At 51.4% G+C, this 24,854-nt stretch overlaps 1 protein-coding gene across 1 annotated transcript in view; it reads right to left on the bottom strand.

The window, feature by feature from the left end:
• CUX2 (cut like homeobox 2) overlaps window positions 1-24,854 on the bottom strand; it is a 197,607-nt gene that overhangs the window by 47,035 nt on the left and 125,718 nt on the right. The window contains exons 2-3 of the mRNA XM_040987002.1: window positions 11,299-11,409; window positions 8,086-8,133 (exon numbers count right to left, since the gene is read on the bottom strand). Coding sequence (XP_040842936.1) covers window positions 8,086-8,133; window positions 11,299-11,409 — 159 coding nt within the window. The remainder of the gene's footprint in view (window positions 1-8,085; window positions 8,134-11,298; window positions 11,410-24,854) is intronic.

The raw sequence follows: 24,854 nt of genomic DNA on the forward strand, positions 1-24,854 counted from the left end.
GGTTTGTACCTCCCAATGTGTGTACCCAGGGCCCCCCATGAGGAGATGGGCTGGAAACGTGGACCCTGCCTCTGGGTGTGACTGCCCCTACACAGCAGGTATAGGGGACAGAGGAACAGGTCAAGTGGCAAACCCCACCTAGAGGCAATGTCTCACCCCAAAGTCTGCCAGCAGGTGGCGGAGCGGAGACTGGAAGCCACACTCCTGAGGGTGGCACTTGCTGGGAATTGCATGAGAGGCTGGAGAGGGTCCAGCCAGGTTCCCAGGGTCAGGCCAGGCAAGACGAACACCCCGCTATCTCTGGGTAACCCCAAGTTGCAGGCTGTGCTGCATCTGTGGGCTTGGCTCCAACGGCAGCTCTGCCATGGGCTGCAGGAACTGGACCAGAACCTCACTCAGATGCACCCCACCTTTCTCCCAGGAATGTTGTGAAGACAAGCGACATACCCAGCAGAGACTGGAGCCAGGTCCCTTTGCGCATGCTCGGGGCGGCGGGGGGGAAAACGTGTGTCCTGCTCCCGAGGGACTTCTAAAAGTAACTGAGTCTCCAGTTACTTTTGTTACTGACACCTTCACTTGGGGACCTCCAGGATGGCGCCTGGAAGAAGGGTGCACGTAGGTCTCATGCCCTCCACAACCCCAAGGCCAGGGACAGAACCAAGATGGAGACAGACACAGTGGAGGGTGGCACTTGTACCCGTACCCCATCACTGTGGAGGGTCACAGGTGAGGCTGACAGACGGCTCTTTCCCCAGAATCTTGAGGTAGGGTGATGGGACTGAGATGGAACAATTTCCACCCGCAGCTCAGAGACTGGCCTTGCAGCTGGGCTGCTCTGGGCCCGACACGCAGTCCTCCCAAGCACCTGCCCATGTGTCATGAATTTCTTTGTGTTTCCCTCTAGGACAAATGCCCGACTCAAGGTGAGAGCATGCGACGGGGCTGCGACCGCACAGATTGATAGATTGCGCTTCTGTGCTGGTCTGTTTCATGCTCGGTGGCTCCACGGCAAAGCAATTATCACTGCGGAATGCATAATGGCCTAATTAATAACCGACGGCAGGCCAGCCTTGGAGCCGCTATGCTTATGCTATGGCCAGCCAGCTCCTGCATCTTCCTTTCAAACACTAGGTAGAATGTTATTCTAATTGACTGGTTGTCCCCACTGTGTGGACATGGGGTGGAGTCAGAAGCACATGACACCTGACGTGCTCTGCTGCCAACTGGCTGTGTGACCTTCTGCAGTGTCACAGCGTCTCTGAGCCTGAGAGTCTGCACCTGGCAGCAAAACCACCTTCCTGGACCTGAGTGGGCTTTGGGGTGTGAATGTGAGCAGCCACGAAGCCTGAGGCCCCAGGGCATTTGCTCACTGCTATGCTGCCAGTGCCTGGCACACAGTAGGCATGCCATAGACAATGGCTGAGGGCCAGGACTCTGGCACCAGGATGCCTGGTTTCAGATTTTGTCTCTAGCTACAAAAGGCAGCAAGGATCTCAGTTCTGCCTCACCTACCCCCAATAAGGACATGCACAACAAACGGGTGCCCAGTCACCTCCACAGCAAGGAGTCAGCTACCCTAGACTGCAACAGGACCAAGGCCGGGTACTTCCACACTAAGGGGACAGCATGGGTAGGCAGAGAGGAAAGTAGGTGCAAAGGGCCTGAGGCCGAGTGTTTGAAGCTTGCAATGAAGCATGAGAAAAAGGCAGGGGCTTTGGGTGTGAGACAAGGCATCCTGCCTGTAGCTTCCACCTCGCATCTCCCTTCCTGGCCCTCCATTCCCTGGGAGGCAGATGTGGGCGCCGGGAGATGTCGGCCGACAGAGCCAAGAGATGGATGCGTGCCCGGTGGCCTTATCTCCTCACCGACCAGCCCCGCGCGGCCTTCCATAATGCAGTCCATTAAAAGGCTTGTAAATTTTCATACGCGCAAGCCTACCATGGCGTCAGCACAGACTAATTGTTGTTAAATGTGCGGGAATGTTACTGCCACGCGGCCGGCGCAATCTGTCTTTGCAGGGATGGCCAGCCAGGCCCATTCCTCTGCAGGAGGAAAGCTTACAGCATTCGCACAAGGCCAACCAGCAATTCGTGTCAAAAAGATCAATAATATAAAAATAAAGCATGAGAATTCTAGTTAAAGGGAATGTCATATAAATATGTGGTTCACGTCCATGATTCCAAGATTAAAAAAATCAATCAATATCGTTCTTGAGATGATGTTATTTCTAATGAGAAATACCCGGAACAGCTGCAAATAGCTGCTTAACTGGGGGGAAAAGCATTAATAATTTACTTTATAAGGCATATGATGCCGAAGGAAGGAGGATTGCTGCGGGGTCTTAATTTGGTTGTAACACGGCGTGACAGGTTCAATGACGCTTTGGCTTGCTCTTAATTCTAAATTCAGAAGGATGCCATGTTCCCTGCAAGATCTACCCTACACTGGAGGGCAGGCTCCAGAGGGCAAGGCTGAATGGCCAAGGAGACCCAGGGCCATTAAAGTTACGTGGTCATCAGAGAGGAGCAGACAGGGTGTGTTGGGGATGAGAGATCTTTCTCTCTTCCTGTGTCTGGCCCAGGATACAAGGACGCTCTATTTCCTGGGCATGTCAAGTCCTGGACTGGGTGCACAGCTTCCCACATGACTCTCAGGCCTGGCCTCCCCTTGGCCCTCCTTTGGTGCACATTTCCACATGGGTCCCTCTTGTCTCTCCCACTCAGAAGTGACGTTCTCAGCTTCTCCCTGTTAGTCCACCAAGCTGAGCGGCACAGTCTCCATCCTCCACTCTGCTGCTGTAGAACTGGGTGGGCTTGGGCCAGCAGGGTCACCCTTGAGCGCTAGTGGGATGCCCCTCCAAGGGGATGATGCCAGCAGCAGCCTCCCTCATGACAGTGTCTAACAGGTAGTCCTACGGCCATGATAAACGGCATTGGCAGGCTTATGGGCTGGACACACCACTCACCATCGCACACTAGGGGGCAGAGCCTGAGAAATGGCTGCACACGGGACCCTCCTGGTGTATGTGCATGTGAGTCAGGGACTGTCAGGATGCAGCGTCTTAGCTTGTGTGCTGGGAACGCCGACTGCTATTCACAAAGCAGGCACCAGGTGCTGGACCTCGACCCAGGCCCTCTGAGTGACAAGTGACTGAGGTAGATCCTGCTGTCACCTCCAGGTAAAAACACAGGAAATCGAGGCCCAGTGAGGTGAAGTGACTTGCCCAAGGTCATGCAGCCTAGAACAGAACACACTGGTGTGCAAGCCTGTGCCGACTGGCTCCAGAGCCCACACCTGCACCTTCTACTAACCCTTCAGGTGTGTCCTGCTGTCAGGGGGAGCCATTTCTCCCTGGTCACAGCTCTAAGAGGACCCCACGTACAAACAGATGGTTACACCAGGACTAGACAAAGGGTAGTTGAGGAAGTGAGAGCAAACGATGTCAAATGGCAACCCCCAATACCTGCTAAGAAAAGTCCTATGATAAAATGTTAGCTCCAAGAGAAGGAAGGAGGCTGCAGGTAGGAGTGGGCCGGAGCAGGGCACAGACATCAAACACAGATGTGGCCCTGGTTGGATGCCAGCCATTCCCTGTCTGGGCCTCCAGCTCCCCTTAAGGGCTAAGTACAGACCTGCCTCCTGATAGAAATGCTGGTGCACTGGACAGGAATGGCTTCCTTAAGAACACCTGTCACTGTCCCTCTTAAGTTTGGAGTGCCCAAGGCTAAAATCTAGCAAAAGGCTAAGGGAAGGAGCAGGGTGAAGAGCAGGGAGAAGGCAAAAGCCTACTGTGGATTTGGGGTTCTCTGGTCACCCACTGCTGTGTAACCAACCACACCAAAGTGAAGTGTCACAATCACAATCATTCCTGGTTCTGTGGCTTGACAGGGCTCAGCTGGGCAGTTCTCTTATCTCTCAGGTGGTCATGATGGGTGGTAGCTGGGCTGAAGTGGGCTGACTGTCCAGTAGACTTGACTCCTACATGTCCTGTGGTGTCTCAGTCCCCAGGGCCTCACCCAGTGGGGAACCTTTGGCTGGGTTTGAAGAAGTAGGAAGCAGAACTACCAGGCAGGCAACTGATGTTCTGTTGGATAAGAATTTAAGATGCAAGGTGCACAGAAAGGGAGGTGTGGCTATGCCTGCTGTGGGCATGAGGTCGATAAGCCACTCTAGAAACAGGTTGAAACCTCTGGGAGGGAACCCAGCGGGGCTTTTCTGGGGTTCGTGGACATGACTGCAAGCACAGGGACTCAACATTTGGGGCCGTTCTTGAGGATGCGGACAGTGTACCTCTGATCCTCACAGAGCCTGGCACTCAGTTGGTGCTGCACTAACATTTGCTGAGAGAACTAGCATGGTGCCAGCACGAGGGTGGTCCTGACGCCTTTGGAAAGTCCTTCTAGCCAAAGCTCTCACCCAAAGAGGCTCCACAGGAACACCAGCACCTATCGCACAGCCTTGTAGCTGTAGGCACTCAGTTTATCTTGGTTGAATGAATATACAACTGCTCAAACTCACGGAATACTTAAGGGAATTGAGTCCTAGCTCCCCCTCTCTACGTTCTAGGAGGTCATCAAGTGCCATTCTGCAGATCCTGGACTGGGGAGAGGGGTGATCTCACCCCCTGGCAAATTCTGACACCTGCCATGCTAAGAATGCAGGGCCTGCCAGCCACTGGTCGCATGCATGGCATCTCACTGAGGCTCACAGATGAGAAGACCATAGCTCAGAGACCTGGAGTCCCTGGCTGAGGTCACACAGGCTCCTCCGAGTGAGGAGGAGCGGACTTGGACTGTATCTGACCATTGGGTCTGTCTTCCCCTGCTGCGGGTCAACAGGCCATGTCAGCCTTCCTGCTTCCCAGATGGCCCAAGGAACATCTTCTTTCCGGTCCAGCCCCAAGGGGCCCCAACTCACAGGCTGTGTCTCGACCATGGGGAAGCAGATCTTCATTGTGGCCATTTGGGCTGGCCTCATGGCTGGGCCGGAGCACGCACAGCCTGCATAAGTTTCACTTCGGATTTAGCATAACAAAACTTTTAATTTAGATGTTTTCATCTCTCTCTCCAAGTAAAAATAAGTTTAAAATAATGACTGTAATAAATGAAGGTAATTAATTGTAGTTTGTTCCTTTACTGTCTAGTCAGCTTAATTTTACCTTTTCAACTAATAATGAGAAAATAATTTTTGTGCTCGGAGGGTTAATGATATGTAACTGCGAGAACTGCTAATTGCATGTTGCAATCCATCCATCAACAACCCCATCTGTGCGACTTGATTATGTTTGCTAAATTATTGCTTTGAATTATCTTTCATAAAGCAACTTTTGTAATTAGCGGGGCTTTCGTCTTGCTCTTTTCTCTGCCGCGCAAGGAGATCCAAACTTTGGCCATTTCAAGCTGTCTCCGAGAGAAGCCACCTTCCCCAGATGTCTTTGTTTGCCGGAGCAGGGAAATCATCGCGGTCCTTCAGGCAGTCAGCACGGGGAGCTTCCTGGATTCACAGCAGGGCAAGTGTGCGTCCTTCCCGCTCCTCCCACACCCACACCACGTGGACAGGCACAGGCATGGTGCATGTGGAAAACCAGACCCCGAATGCTCCCCCAGCAAACAAAGGCAAAAGGGATGCCCAGGCGCTGGTGGTATGGAATCCCAGAATAAACTTACATGGGGTCAGTTGTAATGAGAGGCTGGCCCCTGCAAAGACTGGGTGGCGGCGGGACGTTGGGCCCTGGCATTTTACAGGCTGCTTTATGGGCAGCAGGATGGCGGCTGCCCGGGGGAATGTTTCCAGGAGGTGATTAATGCTCACTTGGGAATGCGTAGCTCCAGCCCAGAGTCTGGCAGAGGGTGAGAGGGAAGCGGCGTGAAGGATGAGCCCTCATTAAAAAAATTAAAATGAAAATCATATTTGGATTATAAACAGCCTTGCGTGCACGGCTCGTTCTGGATGAAGATGCTTTTTATTAACACCTTTCTTTGGCGGCTGTTTCTCCCTTGCGGCACAGGAAGGGCTACAGTGGCCACAGTGGCTTAGTCAATACATCATGAGCAAAGCAGGGGGTTTTGGAATAAGATTCCAGACAAATGTAGTCTTTTTAGCACATTAAAGGGACGACGGAAAGCCCTCTTAAGAACATGAGCGAGATACTTGGAGATGCTGGCCATTAAAACAGTCTTCAACATGTCAAAACGTTGGGACACAAGGATTCGGCTTCCCTTTCAGCTCCCCTGAGACTCCCTCAGCACCCACAAGTGTGCCAGACACCCTGTAGACCACCTCCATGCTGCTTAGTTCTCGGAACTCTGAGCCAAAGCTCAGAGAAGTTAAGGAAGCTTCCCCCAGCCACACAGCGTGTGTTGGGGTCAGGGCTGAGGTTCTAGGCAAGCCTGCAGGGGACCGACCTGCCTGGGCTGTCCCACCTGCTCTTGGGTCTTCTGCTGATCAATGCTTGCCACAAACCTTTAACTTCTCTGCCCTCCCGAAAAGATGACTCAAAGTGAGGCCTGCTCAGGTGTGGACAGAAAGCCCCTGGTTCTTTGAAGAACAAAGGTTTAGATGCTTGGTTAGCAGAAGCTGACTCTAGCCTGGCTGTTGAACAGGTCCCTGATGACAAGTACCACAAGCTTCCCTCAACCCCCATTCTCCCTCCAGAATCACTTGCTAGTCCCAACTATGTTCTGCCTCAACCTCAACCTTAGAAGGGAGTGCGATCAGGAAACACACACACAGAGGCCAGGTTACTCCCTGAGGCCCCACGGCCACTGAGTGACAGCGGCAGCCTTCAGACTTGAGCCAGACCCAGCCTTGCACCCTCTTGCCATATGCCACCTTCATTTCTTTCCTTGTACTCTCTCTAGCTCTCAGAACACAAAGATCTGGAGTGTCTTTAAGCCCATTTAACAGACAGATAAACCAAGCTTAGAAGAGGCTAACAGAAGCTCTGCTTAGGCAGAGGAAAGATGACAAAAGGACGCAGTCTACAAACACCCTGGCATGGGTGGTCAGCTTCCCAAGAGCCTGTGTGACGAGCAGCCCCTGGCACTGGAGCTGGTAGATTAGAGCCTCTGTTCCTTGTTTTACTTTCTTTTTTTAAATACACAAAGCCAAGGAAATACATCCTCTTTTTGTTTTGTTTTTCCCCCTCCCGCCTGGGAAACCTTACAAGTAAATGAATCAATACCGGATGGCCCTATGAATAAATAAGCACATCAGTCAACTCGGTAATAAAATGAAGGGATGAAAAATATGGAAATCAGCGACATTTATGTAAACCCAGTTATTGTTTACTTTCATACTGCCTCGCGCACTTACCGTGGCTCCAAAGGGGCAGATAAAGAGAAGGTGGCGCTTGGAGGACGCCAGACTTAAAACATGCCTTGAGGTCAAGCTCTTCTGGGGGTCTGTCTGAGCCCACTGGGCCCAGAAAAGGCCCCTCAAGATGGACTATTTCATCAGTAGCCTCCCTGCCACTCCCCAACCCAGGGAGATTCCAGTCTCTTTCTGGCCTAGTCCCTGTGCCTGCCAGGTAAGTGGATATTCTCAGAATCCTGGTTAGAGGTCAGAGGACGGGAAACAGGTGGAAGCACCAGGCTCCAGCAAGGCATGGGAAGCGATTTCGACTGCTGCTGCAGGTTGGTGGGAAAGGGTGTGACCCACACGCCTTTCAAGTTGGAAGAGTGGGTGGCACTCATTTGGACCTAGCCGCCAAGATGTCTGAGAGGATCCAAGCAGAGCAGAACGCCATGGTTGCCTAGCACAAACCTCCCTGGAAGGCCAGGTGGTTTGCTCAAGGTCGCAGGCCTGACTCACAGCAGAGCTGTCGCTATCGCTGGGCAGACCAGGGACAGGGAGGTTCCATGGGATGAGCGAATCTCTGGAGATCCACCAGACTCAACTGACGGCCCACCTGTGTGCCAACACCCTAGGAAGGGACACATAGGGAAGGGGGCAGAGCTGGCATGGGGGCAGGGCAGCTTCTCCAAAGCTCTCAGGGGCTGCTGGGCTTGTCCTGGCAACCGCTGGTGGGACAAGATAGGGAGCTGGTGTACTTTTCTGATATGCTGCCGTGGCCTTGGGTCTTACCTCAGCTTGGAAGCTTTTTAGTACAGGAGCCACCATCTCTCTGATTTCCTGAAAAAGAGATCAGCGAAGAATTCACCACAGCACTGGGAGGAACACACCCATGGCCCTGCTCATTCTTGTCTCGTGGTCAGTCTTACCCTACCTAGCATGTTCTGTGTGACCTGCCTGCTGTGGGATTTCCTAAGAGGGATTCTGTTCTGGAAAACTGGACTCCCACACCCAGGGGTGCTAAGCCCAATCGGCTGGGATGATCACGTCCAAGGTTGCTGTTCTGTAGGACCTTGCAGTTGCCAATGCAGCACACCCTGGGAATCGCTGCAGCGGGGTGGGGGATGGTGCTTCCCAAATGGGTCTGGCGGTGGAACAGTCCTGCTGGCGGTGTGATGTGAACAGGTGGCCCATCACAGGGCTCCCTGGGCTGGGGATGCAGGAGGTGGCTCCCCATTCCCCACACTGAGTAAGACGACAACAGAATCTCCCATCCTTCAGCATGTCTCTTAGGCTGCCTCCCTCCTGCAAAGGCTGTTCTCTGTGTCTGAGCAACATCATGGCTCTGCCTCTCTCCTTCCACTCCAGTGTGTGCAGGCTCTGGGCGCTTAGCTGCATTCTCCCTGCTCAGAGGATGGCCCTGGTTGTCTTCTACTGCCAGATTCTGATCTGACCTCCCTCCGTGACCTGGAGGCTCCCAGCCCCAAGGGTGCACTCAAATGAGTTTTCCTCAGCAAGCTAGGGGAAAGTCTCTGAGAACCCAAGACTCAACCTTAAATCTCTTCAACTTCTTTTGAGACCCACCAGGGACTTGCCAACCACAACCAGCCATGGTACAGGAAGTCCCCAAGGGGGGGATGGAGGGAGCCTAGGTGGGGGAGGGTGGCAGAGAAACTGGAAAGGAAGAAGGGACAGATGGACATACATTCTGATAAAGAATATAAACTCATTAGTTATGAAGATAAGGTTGTCTGGCCCTGGAAAAGCCCCCTCTTTTGGGCCAGAGGTACCTTTCCCTTCCCCTGCCCAATGTCTGCTCCCAGGTTTCGGAGAGTCATTGCTGCACTGACACATGTTGGGGCCTTTAGGGGGCCATTCATAGTGCACATGGTCATAGGGACCACAAGACTTAGCAATGGAAAAGGAAACCTATGAGCCCTTAGGTTGCAGCTATGAACAAGTGCCTACCAAGGTCAGGCAGGCAGGAGGCCCCAGGGGGCGGCCTGGAGGGCACAGAGCTGCCTAACACCTGCACAGCTGGAGCTGATGAGCGCCACCTGGACACCTGGGTGGGGACCTGTGAGAGCCTCCAGAGGTTTCAGATGATGCTGGGAAGCTGGCCTGGAGGGGTCACAGATTGGCCACTTCCTGGAAAGTTTGCAAATGAAAGCTATGTCGCAGGAGAGCTCTGGGTGATACATCAGATTACCCAGATTCAGGAGACATTAGCCTGGAAGCACTTTGAGAAAAATGTAATTAAAAGATATGTTTATTTTGGTGCAAAAATAGATCAAAACATAAGCATGGGGTTTCTTTCACAATCCTTCATTCAGGAGAACTAAGGATTCAATTCTGAGAGCCATGGGGGGAAGGGTGGAGGTGGTATTGGCACCACTTCCAGAAGCCCACTGCCTTGCCTGCTTCCTGTTGGCAGCAGCTGGGCAAAGGCAGCGGCAGCAGGTGAGTGGCACCAGCCAGATGCTCTTAAATACAGCCTTGGCATGACTCTTCCACCAGGAGAAAAGAGTTCCAAAAATGAGGATTTTTCAGATGTACGACTATAATAGAAGTGGAAACTTATTCCTTCTAATTACATAATTGCATAATTATGCAGTATTAAAATTATGTAAGCTGAAGTTGGAGGCTTAAAACCTGGCCTGGATTTTTCTCATTACCTGGGGGTTCCTGTGTGGGTCCCGGGGGGCGTGGGGGAAGGAGGATGAGACGGAGGGTCTGAATGGAGCAGAGGGAGAGGGCTGGTGAAGCTGTGGGGATGTGAGGGCAGACTCAGCTCTGCTTCCTGGAGACAAGAGCATCCGAGGTACCCTCATTCCCAGAGAGAAACATGAGCCTGAAGGCCAAGCCATGCTCTTTTCTCAAGGGGCAGGGAGGGCCCTGAGCAGTCTCAGAGTCCAGCCAAATGCCTGCTTAGGCTTTTCGGAGCCCTCAGATCTGAGGCTCACACTTTTTTTTTTTTTTTAATCACCTCTCTGAGTCACTAGCTCAAATTCCTTCTACATTTACTCCAAGGATAAGTTTCAGCTGGTTCCTAGTCCCGTCGCTTGCACTGGAAGAACCACAGGCTTCTATGACTGCTGGGAGAAGATTTCATAGTTGAGAGACCAAGGGGAACCTGTCAGCTCAACCCTGCTGTGCTCATGGCCGCTTCCCGCCTCTCCTCCGACTCTCCATGACTGCCCCTCCCTCAGCAGGACAGCAGCGCCAGCCTCCCGGGGATGTGCACAGGTGGATCGAACTGGTGGATGCCTGGATGCCGACCCGGCACATCTGGGCCAGGTCAGAAGGGCAGAAAACTCCAGCGCCAACCTCTGCTGACACGAGGGAGACAGGGGACTTTGGAGATCGCAGAGGGCTGTGTCCCCATAAGAGCTCTAGGGGCCACGCCCTGTCAGCATCGTAGGGGGCAGGGGGCTTTACTTTTCCTCTTTGTGTTAATTATTCCCGTCACGGCTCCTGCTGTCTTTAACTTGAGCAGCACCAGGGGGCGGGAGAAGAAGCCAGGAACCGGAACTGTTCATTCCTCAGGAATCCAGAGGAATGGGTGCCTTGTGCGAGGGTGAGGGCCGGGGGAGGGGGAAGGGGGATGAGACAGTCTTTTTGGATCTGCGAGCCAAGGAAGGCCACAGCTGCCCTCTGCTAGACGCCGGCAAGAAAAGCAAAACAAAATCAAGACCGCCAGACAGTTCGTGTCTGCCACCAAGGCCAAGTGTTTGACTGAGAGATGAACTGGGGAGAAGTGGATGCTGCCTGGAGCTCTCGGCAACAATGGCTTTCCTGGAGAAACGGTCCGCCCTGGCTGTGCCTGAGCACCGGGCGCCACTGCGCCAGGAAGCACTGGAGGATTCGGGGCGGTAGTTTCTCCTTGTGGCTAATTAGCTTCTTTTCTTGTTAGTCACTTATGTCGACAGTTTTCAAAATATAGTTTGAACAGAGAAAAATGTGCATTCCTACTGAGTTAATTCTATAACAGCAAATATACTGTACCTCAGGTACATTTTTCTTAAATTCCCGGCGGAGTTCAATTAAATGTTTATGAGAATGTTCACTCTCCTCCTGCCGCGCAGACAGCTCAGAAGCGACGGAATTAAGCTCCTTCTGGAACAATAAAATAGAGAAAGAAAGAGAGGGGGAGAAAGAAAAGAGTTTTTTTTTTCTTCTTTTCCATTTTAAAATCATCACACAAAACAGCATCCTGAACAAGTTTTCTTAACTTATAAAGCTGAGAAAAGACAGAATATTGACTACTGGCACAAATGAAAAATTTACAAAACTGGATACGTAACAAAAACAAAACAACAACAACAAAACAAGCAAAACCCAATTCCAGGATAGTTCTCCCGCACAAGGGCAGTTAGATCAGAAGAACCATCTCTCGGGCCCAGCTGCGTGGCCTAGCGGCTAAAGTCCTTGCCTCGAACACACCAATTTGGAGCCCGGCAGTTCCACTTCCCATCCAGCTCCCTGCTGTGGCCTGGGAAAGCAGTCAAGGGCCCAATGCTTTGGGATCCTGCACCCGTTGCGCTCACTTGGGGAGTGAATCATTGAATGGAAGATCTTTCTCTCTATCTCTTGTCCTCTCTCTATATATATCTGACTTTGTAATAAAAATAAATAAATCTTTATTTTTTTTCAAAAAAAAAGAACAATTTCTCGAGGAGTTGGGTGGAGTTTTTCTTTCTATCTCTTCCCCATCCCCTGCTCCACCTCTTAAATCTTCAAAGGAGTGATGGCATAAGCTTGTCAGTAACTGTAGAAAACATCTCCGAACCGTGTCAAAATAGTAAAGTGTGGCATATTGTATGGCCATATTATAGAGCAAGAAAGTGCTGTCGACAGCTTTCATATATCAGCTGTGGGAACGCTTCCAACTATGACTTACTTACACTTAAAGGTTCATAAATACGCCTTTTAAGATATAGATGGCTTTTTAATTTCAGTGGATTTTGGAAAAATGAAGGTGCCAATAAGAAGCACACTGACCTTTTGTGTACCCTGCAGTAAATCATTTAAGGTTCACTTCAAGTATAAGAAATATTTCACTGAAGATTCCTGGATTCAGAAGAAATGGGTTGGAAAGCTCTGGCCCTGCCTGTGTGCAATGGTGGTGGGAGTGGTGAGGGCGGTGGGGACGGTAGCAGGGGGTTCTTCGCTGGATAGAGTTATGAGGGGATAAAAAGTGAGGGACAGAAGGGGCTATACCCCCCAACTCCTCTCAATATGCCTACTTGCCTACTGAACGTATGTGTCTGATCGCCCCTGGGGCTTTCTTCACTTAACGGCGGCAGTCGCACAAGGAGAGTACAATTCACCACAAGTTGTCAGAGATTTCATTTGCATAATTCAAGAAACGCTCTGTTTATGTGGTCCGCTGCTTTCTTGCGCCGTCCTGAGATGGGCTTTTTTTCTGGACCATAACTCGAGGAGTATTTCTGTATATATCACCCGATTATATTTGCAGCAATCAAGCCCTATAATTTCCTAAATCCGGTGGTGCAATAAATTTCTGCAATCAGATTTATTAAAAACACACACGCAGATGCGGGAGTGTGTTTCTTGGGTGAACTCTTTAATCTAACATATGTATGAGGAGGCCTGGCACTGTGTTGAAAGACCCCATTTGTCATTGCTAATACACATTCATCTTGCACACACAATGAAACACTTTTACCATTAGATAATGAAATAAAAGTACTATTAACCTGCTGCAAATCCTTTTCCCTCTAAGAGATGGGACGCGTGGCAATTGTCTTAGATCATGTTTCAGAGTCGGTAAATCTGCTCAACAGCAGCTCACCCTAGCACTGCAAGCCTGGTGTTGTGAGCCTGGGACGAGTGTCTCTGCCCCATGGGGCCTTCTAGAGCAATACGGGGAGGAAGTTCTATACCTAGGAAATGTCTAAGATCTCCAGAGAATCATGAGGGCAGAAAGGAGAAACGGGAGATACAAAAGTTGCTGTTCAATGAGGCAGTACCAGGGAACAGGTGCTGTCCATGGTTCTGAAACCAATCCCTGTTGGAGCACTGGTCTGTTGGGAGATGGGGCTGCCGGCTGAAAAACTCCACAGAATTTTCTTTTTTTTTTTGAGAAAAATATGGATGGTTGGTTATCTTTCTTTAAAGCTAACCTTAATTTCTAATATGCAAACCACAACTGCCCACCAGCACAGTATTGGGTGACTTGGAAGAGGTGGGTGTTCAGAGGGTAACAGTGGAACAATCAGCAGTTGGTGCAGCCCAATGGATAGAGCTTGCTTGGCAGGAGAGAAAACAATTATGTTTCTTGTCTCTCTTGAAGACAAAGATGTGATCTGCACACTGCTGTTGGACAGACAAAATTGAGAGTTGGGTTTTAAACGCCTTGGTTTTGGGGTGAGTGTGACACTTTGCTCTTGTCTGAGGGACATTGTACCTCCACCACAACTGAGACATGTGGTGGGGCTGGGTTTGACTCGCATGAAATACACCCAACATGGGCTCTGCAAGGAAGTCTAGGGCAGGGGAAGGCCAACTCTGTGATGTGCTGCCCCAAACCATTCCATGTGTGACTCCCTGCCTGCACCTCCCAGGCTGCTGGGGGGTGCAGCATGTCTGTTGCATCCTGCACCAGGGAGAACAGAGCCAGGCAAGGCAGGGGACTTGAGCAGGCCTTACTGCAACCAAAGCTTGTGGTGCTTTTCCTGTTCAGATCAGAGAGGCAGAAAATGTCACAGATATTTGCGTTCTTCTCAGCTTTGCTAACCCTATCCTTATCTTTTGATATCCTAAGTTCTTGCTGCATTTCTATGGTAAACACCAGTGAGTGATAACAAGAGTAAAGAATGCTGATAGGCATTTGGTCTACCAGCTAAGGTGCCAGTTAAACAGCAGCATCTCACAGTGGTGTGTCTGGGGTTGACACCAGCTCCCTGCTAATGCAGACCCTGGGAAGCAGTATGGATTCAGTTCTCAGCTTTCAGCTTTGGTTCTGTCCCTGCTGGTGAGGGCATTCGAGAAGTGAAATAGTAGATGGAAGCTCTGTCTCTCTATTCTTCTTATGTAAATAAACACTTATAAAAGTATTTTAAAAAATCTAATTCCCACTTAGTGCTTACATGGATCAGGTACTGTGCTAAGCTCCTATCATACATCATCTGACAGACATATTAAATGTCTGTAAGGGAAACCGTCAATCCCAATAATTCATGTGTGCATTATCTTCTTGATAGATTATAAAAGCAACTTTTTTAAAAAAAGGATTTATTTTATAGATTCAAAGGCAGAGTTAGAGAGAGAGAAAGAGATCTTCCATCTACTGGTTTATTCCCCAAATGAATGCCACAGCTCGGCTGGGCCAGGCTGAAGCCAAGAGCCAGGAACTCCATCCAGGTCTCCCATGTTTGGGGGTACAGGGTTTCTTGGGCCACATTCCACTGCTTCCCCGGACGCAATAGCAGAAAGCTGGGTTGGAAGGAGAACAGCCAGGACTTAAACCTGTGCCCATATAGGATGCTAGTGTCACAGGTGGTGGCTTAAATTACTACAATCACAATGCTAGCTCTTATAAAGCCAAATTTCAAATAACCTGCTCTACTTCCCCATTACCTGGTATGTGTTCAGTGCTTGTTTTAAAGGACACAACACAAATGTGTAAAACATTATAGCATGGTAACAAGAGTTTAATAAATGCTGGGTGATATTAATTTTACAGTTAGATAAACTTGGAGCTCAGACAACACCCCACTAGACAAATGATTCCAAGAGTTTCTGGATTTCACGAATCAGTAAAAGTCTAACTGGAAATGGTGTGTGCTGGGTGGGGGCAGGGGGAGAAGAGTGCAAAAAGAGTAATGCCACGTTTGACTGAAATAGTCAAAGATGCTAAACTGCACCGGTTTGTGCCTGTTAAAAACAGACACCTGGATGTCAGCCAAGTAAGGACAAGGATGAAACTGGAACATTTAAAATAAAAAAGCTCATGGTAATGTACATTGTTATGAAGAAACAAAAATTCTTCATGGGTCTAGAGTTAAAAGACACACACAGAGCTAGCAAGGCATTTGAAAATCACACAGAAATCAGGATGCTCCTATACCCTGGGTCCTCGGCTCCCCGCCCCCAGCCCGGTGGGGGGAGCCTTGCTTCACACAGCCCCAGACTCCAGGCGGGCAGCCGATCATCTGATTAACCGGCCAGCAGCAGCAGACAGACAGCCCGGAGCCCGGCGCAGACCATTCAAATAATGATCATCATAAACAGCCCATTTGCAACTAAAAAGAAATAATTTTAATGAGCTTGAAGCAGATGATAGATGCAGCTGAGGCTCAGGCCAACGTGTGCAGAGCCAGCGAGCCAGGCCTGAGCTGCACCCAGGATGAGCCGTGCAGGAAGAAACGGGGCTCTGAGGAAGGGGTGCTCAATGGCACTGGCAGTACCCAGGGCCCAGCATGTGCCCCAAGCCTGAGAGGGTCTGCAACCCAAGAGCTGAGTGATCCTGGCACTCAGGACTTAAGTCACTTTGAAAACAGGAGCCAGAGGAAACCTTCGAGGTAGCCTGGCTTTGCTGCCCAAACTTGAGATGCACAAGCCCTTTGTGTGAATTTTGCCATGTTGACATTCCATCTCACTACAGTTCTATTATTGTGCATCCTCATATGGACTCCCAGTGTTTTATTTGTAACCAAGATATGCCCAGTTTTAGGCTCACTGTTAAGCTCAATGAATTTTCACCACTGGCCAAATGGAGACAGGGACTGTTCATGTTTCTGGCACCTTTGTGTCCCCTTCTAGCTACTCCCTACCCCAATAAAAACAACCATGTTTCTGGTCCTAGCATCACAGTTAAATGTGCCTGTTCTTTCTCTTTATTAACTGAGCGTCAGTTTCTGTGTCTGTAATATGGGGATAAAAATTCATGCTTATAGTGCTATTGTGAGAACTTTGACCCCTCAAGATTTAGTTACTTATTTGAAAGGCAGAGTGACATAGAGATTGGCACAGGGAGAGAGAGAGAGCTAGTTAGTTCTTCCATTCTTTGGTTCACTCTCTGAATGCCTGCAACAGCCAGGGAAAGACCAGGTCAAAGCCATGAGCCAGAGAACTCTGTCCAGGTCTCCCATGTGGATGGTAGGACCAAACACCATCTACTGCCTTTCTAGAGGCATTAGCAGGGAGTTGGATCAGAAGAAGTAAAGCAACCTATCTCCTGCTGGGTCACTGTTCCTACTGGAAGCATAATAAGTGGGACTGGGGGCAGACCAGGCTGGGCAGGGCTACACCTGTTGGCCTGCATGTGATTTGGTTTCGGGAGAGAGCCAGGCTGGGCTGACTGTAGTCACTAGTGCATGCATAAGCCAGATTAAGCAAAGGCTGGTTGGGTTTTGCCATAGCACTGGCTGGCAAGTACTGGGACTTGAGGCAAAACCTAACAAACTAGACTGCAGGATCTGTGATCTGACTGTGGAGTGCACATGTCAGAGCTGAGCCTCCTCAGTGGCTTACATGGAGCAGTGGACGATATGCCCAGATGTACATGGAGGCTATGGCAGTCCACTGGGGCCAACAGAGGACATTTTATACCATAACAGAGGGTGGAGGGCAGAACAAATTGGTCAACTACCCCAGCCAGGCATTGACGGCAAATATCTGGGCAAATGGAGACTCTAAGGTGGACTAGGTCAGCCAGTGGAACTCGGAAGGGTTTCTTCATTGTTGTATCAGTGAGACAGACAGCATTTCAGAACTATCAAACCAGTTAAGCAGAACCCTCAGATCATGTTCTATATCAGGGATCCTGGATTGATGCTGTTTTTCATCCCCAGGTACTGGGGCAGTTGGGAGGCTGGGTGTGGCTTCTCTACTTGTCTCCCCCTTCCTCTAGATACAGGAAGAAGAAAAAGAAAATTTGGAAACAATGGTCTCACCCACTTTCCCCTAACCCTTGATCCTTTCCACCCTGATCAACTATAAACATTATCGAAAATAAAACTAAAAACTTAAAAAAAAAAAAGGTAGAACAGCCTAGATTGAGATTGACATTTCATCATGGGGTGCTTGTATGGCAGTCCGCGGTTTGACCCAGTGTACCACAGTGCTGACCCCTTATGAAAGCTTCTTAACAACCAGAAGGTAAGAGCAGCAGTGTCTGGTAGTCACCCCCAGCAGAGGGCGGTCCTCCAGTGCAGGGACTGTCCCAAGAGCAGGGAGTCTCAGGATGCTCAGAGCAAAGGGACTGCTGCTGTCTGCAGTGCGGCAGCCAGGAAGTGGTGCCTCCAGAGGGACTTCAGTGGGTTCTGGGTGGGGAGAGTTGGGGACGACCTAGGATGGAGGGCACATACCGGCCTGCCACCAGCAAGGAGACGCGACAAGACAGATGGCTCTGCAGCCCGCCGAGATGGATAACTGCACGGTGGCTGAGAGACAGCCTGGGTTCCCAGAGCCATCCATCAACGGCTGCACCGTATGTAAATTCCAACACCAAGATGTATTGGGCCAATTATCGGAGGCCGGGGCAAGGGGCGGCGCCTACACTGAATGGGTCTCAGCCAGGCTGGCTTTGCTGCCTTCCACCAGCCTCAGGGTGATGGGTGATGGACAGTTCAGGCTCAGAAAGCCCTGGAGGGGAATGGTGCCAAGCTTTGGGGCCTGGTTGTGAGCTGAGAGGCTGGCAATGACTGTAAGGCAAGTTTCCAAAGTGGTGACCAGCCTGGTGCAACGGCTGCCCAGAGAGGGCCTGCTGGCACACAGGAGCTCACCACATTCCTCTGCTCTCATAACCTGCAGTGCCCAGAGCACAGGAGAGCCTCTAGGAATGTCTGTTGATGGAGCAAACCAATGGTCCTGGGATGCAGATACCATGTGACACACGGTGCTACTGGCCCAAGTCACCACTGTGAAATGGCATCATAGCAATGCCAACCTTTGAGTTTTGGGTCCTTTCTTATGGGTGTTTTCTGGCAGCTGCAGCCCACATACTGACAGACCAAGAATCACACAGCTAAAGACCAGCCAGTATGGCAGGGCCTGCTCGGTCCATCTATCTATCTGCTTACTGTCTATCCATCACATCCATCTATCCACCCATTACATCTGCGGTGCCTACAATGTTACTAGGGCAAAAGAGGCCCAGGCCCTGCTCTGTGGAGCATCTGGGAAACAGGTTACCAGCCAAGGAAGCTGCAGGCCACGAGCCCTCAGAGCAGCTCCCAGTTCTGTCTTCTTGCAGATCCAGGCAGCCGTGTGCTGTCAGTCTGAGAGAGGCTGGGAGTCGGACATCCCTTAGGGGTACTGCTCCAGGGTCCAAGCTCCTGGCAGCTCTGGGAAGGGCTGGGGGCTCAGGGCCAAGGTTGGTTCTCCGGCTGGGGCTACTGTCAATCCTGAAGCCACTAGGAGGAGTGTGAGCTACTTTCCCTGCCCTGGGATGTCATCCGGCAAATAGCGCTTCTTCACCATTTTCCCCCTCGTTGCTGCTACCCCTGCGGGTAAGCTACCATCATCCCACAGTGACCACGGAGCTCTCTGCTCTCATCCTTGCCCACGTTTTCCTTCCCTGGCACCCATGCACTCATTCACTCACTCATTCACTGCCCCTCCTTGCTTAAAACCACTCCATGCCCCTCCAGTCCCCCACGGGTTCATCACCTACTTGGTCTCGGATTTCACTTCCTGTTGTGTCCCATTACTCACTCTGATATGGCCGCTGGGGACCCTGGTTGGCTCTTTATAAGGTTTCATGCACATTCCTGGCCCAGGACTTTTGCACCGGTGGCTGCCTCTAGCTCCCTCTGGCTGCTTTGTTTGCTCCACGGGTCTTTTCCTCACCTCCTCAGGGTCTCAGCTCTTATAGCCATTTCCCCCCAGAACCTGTGCCGACATCCTGTGTAAGCCTCCTCCTGACTTCCCCTATGCTCTGCTCTTTTCTCCATGATTCTCTTTGTTGACACATTCATGGAGTCACTCTATGAGTGAGCAGCCTGCTTCTGCTGACTGCCCTTTCTGGTGTCCCCTTCAGAAGGACAATGATTCTGAATTACTGCCATATCCTTGATGCCCTGCACACAGTAGGTGTTCGGCATTTAGCTAACACTTGCTGAATTCTGTCTCCCACCCCTGCTCCCATCAGGAGCTCTCCTGCCTCAGGGCCTTGTCTCCCTCCAGCCACCATGCCCTGAGCATTAGGCAGACACACAGCCTGCTTCTCCTGTGGGTGGGACCTGGAGGTGGCTGTCCTTGGCAACGGATGCCAATCAAACCTCTAATTATCTCACAGCTCCCTGAAACCCGGGAGCCACATCCGATCACTTCCTCTTGGCCTTGATTGCGGCTTTCTATTCTGGAGATCTCGGAAGTAAAAACCCCCACAAACACGGGGGAAACAAGTAGCTCCCACTCTGATGGAGGGGCTGGGGACCCCCACAGACCCGTTCAGGCCTGGCAGCACCTTCCTAGGCTCCCTGTCCTCTTCTCTCACATCAAGGAACCAAGCACTTCCTCCTTATGCATTTACTGAATGCCTACTATGCGCTAGGCACCTGCTGGGGCCTCCCTGGTGGGTCACCACACACTACAGGAACTGGACGGCACTTTTCACACCTTACACCACCATGTCTTCCAGAAGTTTGGGCTCTAATAACCCCCTTTTGCAGTTGAGGAAAATAAATCAAGAAAGAGTGTCACTGACCCAAGGTCACAGTCAGCAAAGCAGGGAAGAGCTTTGAACCCTTGTCCAGTCTGGTCCAAACCACTGTGCCATCTCTGAAGTCTGTGTGTTACACCCATGCTTCTTTTCCAAATCGTTTCCCTGAGCAGTCTCTTTTCTGAGTTTGTGGGAGAACTAGGGGGAGGTGAAGGTCTGTAGGAATCTCAGGACCCTCTGGAAGAAGTTCACTGCTGTGCAGGGTTTCAGAGGGCAGGCAGGCAGGCACACACTCCAGGCAGAGTAGGAGGCATTAGGCTCAGGCCCTGACTTCCTATAGACTTTGGTCAGTGCCTGTGCACCTGCTATGGGCTAGATGGGGTTCTAAGAGCCCCAAGCAGTTCAGTGGAACGAAGACAGTAGCACAAATGCACAGGTATCATCCTAAGGCAAGTACTGTAGGAGAAACGCCCAACAGAGGAGGGACTCTGCAGACTGGGGTATGTGGGGTCGGGGAGTCGTGGGACCACAGATTCTGCAGACTGGGGTATGTGGGGTCGGGGAGTCGTGGGACCACAGCCAGGGGTAGCTGGGAGCTGGAGGGGAATGAACAGAGGAGGAGCACTGGCTTGCAGGTAGCTGGGGGAAGCCAGGCAGGCAGGAGATGAAGTCTGGAGGTTTGGAGAGCTGAGGTTTGGAGGTTTGTCTCCTGCTACTGGCGTGGTGGGGAAAGGCAAGTGCAGTCAACAGAAAGGAGCTAGAGGTAGAGGATTTTAGGTACCACCTCCCTCTGGGGGAACTGGGATCACTGCAACTGAGAGCCCTGGCAGGCAGGGCTGAAGGCAACACTGAGAGAGAAGGCCGGAAGGGGGTGGCCAGTAGGTTCCCAGGTTGCTGTTGACTTTGGCTTACTGTCTGACCCGCCCCTGCCGCCTCACTGTGAAATAGGATAAGAATATGGGGAGTGGCCTCCTAAGGACCAGGAGAAGGGTACACACTCACTTTGTTATTTACACGATTGTTAATTACTGGTCCCATGGAGCAGAGTATGTCCAGACAGTTTCAAAGAGGAAGATTTTGCTATAGGGAGGAAGAATGAGTCAGACCCCCTCCAATCCTGCAGGTGCTCCTGCCTCCCAGGGCTACCCCTTACTTGGCTGCAGCTGTTTTTTTTTTCAGGACTGGAAGACAGTTTCCCACATGTTGATACCTCAGGAGGCCTGGAACAGGGCTGGCCTTGCAGGGTGACCTGGGAGCCTCCTCCCCGCAAGACTCCCCTCCTCCAGTGACCCAAGATGGAACTCCGCCCAGCTTCCCTGGGACACCTGGATAAGTAGCTGGCTTCCTGTCCAGGGTGTAGATGTAGCTGCCATCAAGCTGAACAGCAGCTTCCAGACACACAAATCTTGCCACTTCCTGGAAGGGCAGAGGGAGAGAGGGAGGAAGAACATCTTTGTTGGGGAATCAACATTCCTTTAGATTTACCTATGATGTAATACGACTCTGTTTGAAGACATTCGTGTAAAGTCCCCATCCAGCTTTGAAGACCTGAGTTGACACTTGAGACCCTCCGCCAGCTTCCCTGTGACATACATAAAGTGGGGGCACAGGGCTGCATAGAGCAGGCCTGGACTTGGTCAGGAAGAATTTGGGTGCAGCTTAGGTCCTTTCTGAATGTGGGCAGGGCAGAGGAGGGGGTGCCCTTCCACTTCCCAATCAGACAATGCCATTCCAAAGTCAACACAGACAAGACCTTTCACTGAGACTTCATCTCTGTACTTGGAGGCATCCTTGTCCTTGCCCTCCTCCATACCCAGCGCTGATTATAAAAAGAACATGCGTTCATCACGGCAGATGAGGAATGGCAGCGAGGGAGGTGAAGGGGGAAGAGGGAAGGCAGAGGGCATTAGGGTGGAGCCTTCCCTCCAGGCTTTTTCTCTGTCAGTATGGGTGGGCGCGTGGACATGTGCAGACACACTTGGACACAGAATGCACAGAAACACTGACAAAGATGCAGATGCAGCGCCCCGTGTGGAGACACACACAGATGATGTGCACGGGCTGTTCCAATTCTGCCACTGAGTCTCAGCTGCCTGACCTGTGAAATGGGGATGATCTTGGCAGCCAGCATTTTAGCAGGCAGAGTGCAGAGGAGACATCCAGTTGTGCCTCCAGGAGCCCTGCAGGAAGTGGTGATCTGTAATGTGGGCGCCCAGCAGCCAAATCAGGTGGGCCTGGGTTTCTCCCTCACCTGCCACACTTGCCAGCTCTGATGTCACTGCCCCTCTTTGAGCCTCAGTCTCCCTCACTGTGGCGGGAGTTAATCCTCAGCAAGTCGCAGCCACGTCTCTTTAACCGCCCAGGAATAGCAGCCACCCCCATCGCCGCCTTTGTCCAAGCTGCCATCATCCCCGACCAGGCCTATTTTCGGGGCCTCCTCCCTTCTCTCTCAGCGCCCACTTTGCCTACACTCTCCACATGGCAGATGGAGTAAGCTGTCCAAACGTGAACCAGTGCCTCTCCCCTTGGCCCAAAACTCGGCCATGATTTATCTGCTACTGCCTAAGATTAGAATCAGACTCCTTATTGGGCCTGGTGGAGCTGGCTACTGCACGTGGCTCCAGCAAGGCCCTCTTCTCCAACTCTAGGTGCTCCAGCCACAGCGACTGCTTCTGGTCCTTACTCCCACCCCAGGACATTTGTACATACATTTTTTTCTACTTGCAGCCCCTCTCCATCCTCACAACACAGACATCCGTCTCAGTGGAGCCACCCTCCACTCCAATCTGCATGCCCTCCGCCTCTTTTTCCACAGAGCATCCAGGGTCATCTGCAAGGATCAAGCTGTTCACACAATGAACTGCCAGCCCCCTCCCTATACCTAAAAGCTCCAGGAGGCTGGGTACTACCATCTATGGGGTCTATGATTGGGTCCCTGGCATTTGGACCCAGGCTGGATGAAAGCACAACAGACCTTTGTGGAATGAACATCTGCTAAACCAGTATCAGATGAGAACAATGACTCTGCAAAGGTTTTGCTGCCCACCGGAAAGGAGGCTAAGAATCTGCAGGTTTGGAAACACCCTGCTCCCTTAGGGGGCAGTGTGCTGAGAGTAAGACCAGGAACCCGGGGAGGAAGAGAGCAAGGGTTGGGGCTTTTAGGACGGGTGTGCCAGAGCTGGCCTTGGCCCAGGCAACCTGAGGAAGGACTTTCTGCCAGGAATGCCAGCAATCCTGGCGCTTCAGGGCATTGGAGAATTGCCAACTGCAAGTCTATGTCTGCTGGGGGCAATATGTGCACCATGTGGACCTCAGAGGGCTGGTGCTGGGAGTGGGTGGCTGTGTTAACCCTCATAACCCCTGTCCACTCCATGCCCACCTTGGGGGCCTCAGACTGGCTCATAATGCAGGCACGTTCCTGCCTAGAGGAAGCTGTCTTTGCCCTCCCACAAAACACAGCATGGACCCCAGGGCTGTTTCCCGGCCACAACGTCTGAAGACAATGTTGTTCTCTCCAGCAACTCGACACCACTTACACCCTGCATGCCAACAAGCCAATGGCATCCAGTTAGTCCACAAACATGTACAGTGTCACTGCTCTGGGTCAGGTGCTGCTGCACATGCTGGGGGCCCAGCAGACAAGGTCTCTGCCACGTGGGGCTAACAGTCCAGTGTCTAAGCTTTTCTGGATGATGATGATGTGGGACTTCGGCCATGAAATGAGGCCCAACAACATTGAAGATGACAGAGAAGGTGACACTTGGCCTCTGACTCCAGCATCAGTGGGGAGGCAACTTTGAAACTGACAGCCCAAAGAGAAGGCCTGGGAAACGAAGTGGCTCCCTGTCTCCTGCCCCTCATTCTCTCTCTCCCAGACTCAGAGAAATTCGGGCTCCTCTTCACAAGATATAGTTGCAAGCACCAGAGCCCTTGTTTGCAAAGCAGCTGTGAAACCTAACTGTCTGGCTCTGCCCTCCCCCACCTCTCTGGGGGCACCATGGTCTTAGACAGGCTCTCTGTCTCTCTAGTTTGGTTGTTGGCCGTAAGACCTCCCTTCCAGAAAGGGCCCAGTCTCATGCAAAGAAGATTAGCCAGAGGGGCTGAGAAGGATCTGCCCCAGGTTTTTCTGGGTTTGCCTCCAGCCACTCCATTGGCCCCATCCACTCCCACTGGTCCTGTCCACTCTCCTTGGCTCACCCCTTCCCTTCCACTGGTTTGTCAAAACCAAAAGTAGCGAGTCATGCCCTGGCCCCTGACTCCTGGCCGAGTCTCTGGGTCTACAATCTGAAGGCTCTTGTGGTGGTACAAGTATGATCAGGTGGATCTGTCCAGCTTATCTCTTGTCAGCCTGTCTCTGTCACAGGGTTTTGGCCCTACTCCTAATGATGGGAAGGAATGAGATCAGGCCTTTCCTGCAGCTAGGACATAGGGAAAATGGCCTTGCGACTCTGAGCTGCACTCTCAGAGGGATGCTACCAGCTCCATAGAGTGGCGTTGCTGCTCCCACTTTTCAGATGAGGAAACTGGGGCTCAACAGCTGTGTCCTTGTGTTAGGCCGCAGACTCAGTCTGTGACCAGCCTGGGATCTGACCTAGGACCTCACTGCCCCATGGCTCATCTATGATGAATTGTGCTTATATATGAATATACATATGTATAGATGAAGATTATAGTATGCAAATTATATCTCAATTGGGCTATTTTTAAAAACCTCAGAAGACACCAGTAGGCAAGGGCAGCCACATGCTGTGTTTGCCCTGACCCGAAGGGGTCATTCAAGTTTTCTTCTCAGAGTCCCTCTGCTTTCTGCCTCAGGTCACCATGACAGTAGAGGTACGAGGACCCTTCATTGGCACCAGGCTCTGGATCTTATCTGGGTGGTTATCAGCATTCCCATACCACAGAGGGCAAAACTGAGGGCTCAGAAAAG

Source organism: Ochotona curzoniae, unplaced genomic scaffold (genome assembly GCF_017591425.1).
Source record: "Ochotona curzoniae isolate NIBS_2020 unplaced genomic scaffold, NIBS_Ocur_1.0 contig_46, whole genome shotgun sequence".
Taxonomy (NCBI): Eukaryota; Metazoa; Chordata; class Mammalia; order Lagomorpha; family Ochotonidae; genus Ochotona; species Ochotona curzoniae.